General features: G+C 42.8%; 1 protein-coding gene across 1 annotated transcript in view; it reads left to right on the forward strand.

Moving 5' to 3' along the window:
- Positions 1-5,000, forward strand: part of ptprb (protein tyrosine phosphatase receptor type b) — a 52,109-nt gene that overhangs the window by 6,265 nt on the left and 40,844 nt on the right. The window contains exons 5-8 of the mRNA XM_042077894.1: positions 189-458; positions 773-1,039; positions 3,107-3,370; positions 4,622-4,885. Of these exons, the coding sequence (XP_041933828.1) occupies positions 189-458; positions 773-1,039; positions 3,107-3,370; positions 4,622-4,885 (1,065 nt within the window). The remainder of the gene's footprint in view (positions 1-188; positions 459-772; positions 1,040-3,106; positions 3,371-4,621; positions 4,886-5,000) is intronic.

The raw sequence follows: 5,000 nt of genomic DNA on the forward strand, positions 1-5,000 counted from the left end.
CAAGGCACAGCATGTTTATTTGCTAATGCAACCATCTTTATCCAGCATGATATTCAGAACAAATCTGGAACAATTTGGCCATGACTTGGCCATAAAAGACACAGGAAATTGTATTTGCGTGTTCTGAATGTGAACATCCCCTCCTCTGGTCTTCCCTCTCTCTCATCTCTGTGCTCTGTGTGCTGCAGGCCCAGCCGGAGTGTCTGAGCTCACTCTGAGGAGCCTGGCCGACTGCAGCGGTCTGAAGCTGACATGGTCGCCCCCTACTGGCGTGTGGGAGCGCTACCGCGTGCTGCTGCTGAAGGGCTCTGAGGTGATGGCCAACCTGACGCTGAAGAAGACGGTGACGGAGCTCGACCTCGGGGACCTGGGCCTGGGCCCTGGGGATGCGGACAGGGCTGCGGTCATCGTGGAGAGCGGGACACTTGCCACGGCCAAATACTGTGATGGAGGCGCAGGTATGAGACAGCACAGCTTTCCTATTAAGAAATCCTCTTGTGAGAACTTAGAAGTTGTGTGTCCTAGGATGTGGGTTATTTTCTTGCAAATACATAACACTGTTTCAGCAAAATACTGTTTCTGGCATATTACATGCAATATTTCTAGGCAGCAGTGTTCAAACAGAATATACATTGTACAAGATCTGTTAATTGATGTTATATGCATGGTATAAGTATATTACTGTAATAACCAGCAATGTTTTCTTGAGGGTTTTGTTTTTAAAGTGTCCTAAAAGGTTGTTGATTATTTGATATCTTCATCTTGATCTTAGCCCCTGCTCCTGTCTCCGACCTGCACATCCGTCACGCGGACGAGACGTCGCTAAGCGCCATGTGGAGCCACACCCCTGGCTCTGCCCCTCGGAGCGAGTACAGGGTGGAGCTGCTCCATGGCAATACTACCCTGGGGGTCAGGGAGTTGGACGCAGATATGAGGGAGTGCACCTTCAATGTGCTCACCCCTGGACGCGCGTACCAGATCAACGTGCTGACCATAACTGGGGCCTTTTGCAGCTCCGCCTCAGTGACCGGGAGAACGGGTAAGGCTGCTTAAAATAGTGCCTTTACAACCCCAAATCAGAAGAAGTTTTGACATAGTGTAAAATGCACATAAAAACAGAGGGTGATAATATACATGTCTTCTAAACCCATATTTAGCAGTAAAAAGGTCATAGGCAACATATCAAATGTAAATGTTTAGGAACTGAGGAGACCAGTTGCTAGAGTTTTGAGAATGAAATGTTGTTACATTACTGCTGTTAGGAATTCAGTTTCTCAACAGTATGGGGTATTCTTAGTCATGTTTTTCATTCCATGATGCACCTAATTTGACAGGGCTGGACTGCAGACAGGCCATTTTAGCATCTGGACTCTTTCTCTATGGAGAAATGCTGTTTAAATATAAGTCATTTTGGCATTGATTTCCTGAAATATTCAAGGTCTTCTCTGGAAAAGACATTTCCTGGATAGCAGCATATCTTGCTCAAAACAACATGTATACATCATTCAGAATTGATTGTGCTTTGCCAGATGTGCAAGATGCCCATGCTGAACTGAGCACTAAAACAAGTTGGATAGGTTAGATACTTGGATAGGCCCTCTCCTCTTTAGCCCAGACGAGTCCATGATTTCCAAAAAGAAATTGATTGGTCTAACCATTGATTGGTCTAACCACAGGACCTTTTTCCATGTTACCTCAGTCAATTTTAAACAAGCTTAGGCCCAGATAAGATAGTGTATTTTCTGTATCATGCCTCAATACAATTTTGGCTATTGCATAGTGTCGGAGCGCCTGTTGACATCATTCAGAGCTAATGAGGACAGGTGTCACTAATTGAGGCAACTTGCCTATTTAAAACTAGGAAGTAGCCATAGGGATGAAACACACTGACGAAGGCCATCAGGCCGAAACGTTTGTTCGTTGACCCCTGTTGCTAAATGGAATAAAACCAAGAAAGAAAGATTTTTGGAGTGCGACCATTCTGTGATTGGCTGTTGCATAGTACATTTTTTTTTTTTACAGAAAAAGGTCTGGTTTTGATGCTGTGCCATCTGAGGTCCAAAAGACCACAGTCATCAATTTTTTTTTTCCAGCTCTATCCCTTGTTTGCAAAGATTTCTCTGGATTCTCTGAATGTTTTAATTATATTATGTCCTGTAAATGATGAACTCCCCAAATACTTCACAATTTCATGTTAAGAAGCATTAAAATTACATTGCTTCATCCAACTTCTTCCAACTTTTCCAGCATTTTGTTACGCCCGTCCTAACTTTTTTTGAAACATGTTGCTGGTATTATTTTCAAAATTAACATCTATTTTCCATGAAATAGTCATATTAGTAATTTGCAACATTTGATATGTTGTCTGTGTCCTTTTTGCTACTAAATATGAGTTTAAGAGATTTGCAGATTATTACATTCAGTTTTTATTTGTATTTTACATAACGTTCCAACTTTTTCTGATTTGGGGTTGCATAACTAATAATAAAAAGATAGAATAAACCAAACTGATTTAATGCATGTTTCAAGCAAGAGAATGACTATATTCTGAAAATTAAAATAGGCAGATTTCTGTGTTTACTGTAAATATACTATGTATATTATGCGTTCAGATATATTTGTCTGAATGTGTGTGCGAGGAGGGTAAGTATACGTATTAACAGTATTAGGGCCACATGAAGAGAAAAATATTTTTGAAAATTCCGAGTCACAAATTTGCGAGAAACAAAGTCAGAAATAATTTCTGAGATTAAAATCAGAATTTCTGAGAAAAAAAGTCAAAATATTCAAGATAAAAGTCAACATTTCTGACTGAATTCTGAGATTTTTTCACGGAATTTTCAAAAATATTTTCTCTTCATGTGGCCCTAATACCCGTCCGTGTAAGTGTGAGTTGATTTGTATGTGTATATGTTTGTATTTCTGCTTGAGGGAGAATTAATGCAAAAGAAGTATATGCGGGTGGTCTGAGCACATTGCTTGTTTATTGTTATAGACGTTCTATCAACACGATTGCTTTACCTATTAACTGAAATCAGTCAGTGTGCCACATGCACTGTGTTTGCATAGTGCATAAACTCATGTGTGTGTGTTCATGTAATCTCAGCCCCTTTCGAGGTGCGTCAACTGAACATCAGGAACAGAACAGCCGACTCCCTGCAGGCGACCTGGATCCCGACGCCGGGGGACCTGGACTCGTACCGCCTGCTGCTGTCCCACGGCATCCAGCTGGTCCTGAACGAGAGCGTGCCGGCCAACGCCACCTCCCGCTGGCTCCGGGGCCTGATCCCCGGCGCCCCCTACAGGCTGCAGGTCCTAACCCTTAGCGGAGGCCTGGCCTCTAAAGCTGTCCTGGCAGAGGGGCGCACAGGTAACACAGCAAGCATCTCACTGCTCTCACAGCAGTGCACCCAGGCAACCATGCACCTACACAGAGAGGAGTGGGAAATATAGAGAAATTTAAAGAGGCAGGCAGGCAGACAGACAGACAGACAGCCAGCCAGGCAGGCAGGTAGACAGACAGACAGACAGACAGATAGATTTTCTCAGACATTTTGGTTAATCATGTTGATAACAGGATATAGTGGGTGTATCAAAATTTCTATTTAAAAAAACACAAGTTAAGAGCCTTCATCCAGTAGCTTCATTAACCAGTGTTTACATATACTGTATTTCTTACATTTAAGACCTACCCATTTTTGGACAGTGTGAATTATTGTTGATGGTTTCAGGCCCAGGTTAGATAGGGACAATAATTGTGTATGGGACTATTTATAAACAAAAGATTCTATGGGAACAATCTCATGATTTAAGACAGAGGGTCCATAAGTAGTTTGTGCATGTTTACATGTCTGTCCTTACAAAAACCTTAAGAAAAATTCAGGTCCACCTATTGTCCCAGAAATTAATTTGCAGATAAGATCGGCAGAAAACAATGTTGTGTTCCTATGCCATGGGAATCTGCGGAATTTTCAGGAAGCGCTGTATGGACAACACCAAACGTCAGGGACTCTATCAAAGTCTTCCTGTCCGGACTCCTTGTTTTCCCATGGAAAAGTGAGGCTATTTTTGGCAGAGCGCTTCCAACTCTTGATTAACTCTGCAGTGCTAGTCCAAACAATGGGACAAGCACAAGGATTTCAGTGAATGTTTTGTCCAACTGGGGGTATAAAGAACATCAATCATCAGTTTCACAGCAGCAGATTCTCCAAGGGAATACTGAATGTCCTGTCTTATTACCATGATATTATTTTTTTTTTTTATCCGACCTGCATTTAAATATCATGAAAGAAAACTTGAATAAGCTTCTCTTCTCTGAGTTGGCTTCTTATCTTGTCACCTGTTGCCCTGTGGTTTTTATTGAGCTTAGGCCTATGCTGGGGACCAAGGGGCCCCCAGGGAGAGAGAGAAAAGGGGGGGGGGGGTTATTGTCTGTCATAGGGTCCACATTTTCTTGCAGCCCCCCTGTCTTAAGGTATACAATGCCTATGCATTTTTTTATGAAAACTGTGTGGCAACAGACCCCTGAACAAACAAGACACATGCGAATGTTGATTTCCTACTCTTTCTCACCCCCGCCTATCGTTTTTATCTCTGCCTCTTATTCTTGATTTCCCCTCAGTACCCGCTGCTGTTAGCGAGGCCACCGTAAGCAATAACGGTCGGCCTGACTTCCTTAGCGTATCATGGAAACCGGCACAGGGAGAGATTGATAACTACCAGGTCCTGCTGAAATACGGCGACACGACCGTGCACAGCCAGGTGCTGTCCAAGAGCAGCCACGAGTGCGTCTTCAACTCCTTGGTGTCAGGTAGACTCTACACCATCTCCATCGCAACGCGCAGTGGCAGCTTCGAAAAAGTCACCATCGTTAAACATCGCACACGTGAGTTTCGGGAGGGGGACAGAAGATAGTAATTGCACGTGGACTTTTGAAGCTATGCATATTAAGATATTATATTATATTATATTATATTATATACTGTAGAGCTCAACAATCA

The sequence above is a fragment of the Alosa sapidissima genome, chromosome 22 (assembly GCF_018492685.1).
Source record: "Alosa sapidissima isolate fAloSap1 chromosome 22, fAloSap1.pri, whole genome shotgun sequence".
In the NCBI taxonomy this organism is placed as follows: Eukaryota; Metazoa; Chordata; class Actinopteri; order Clupeiformes; family Clupeidae; genus Alosa; species Alosa sapidissima.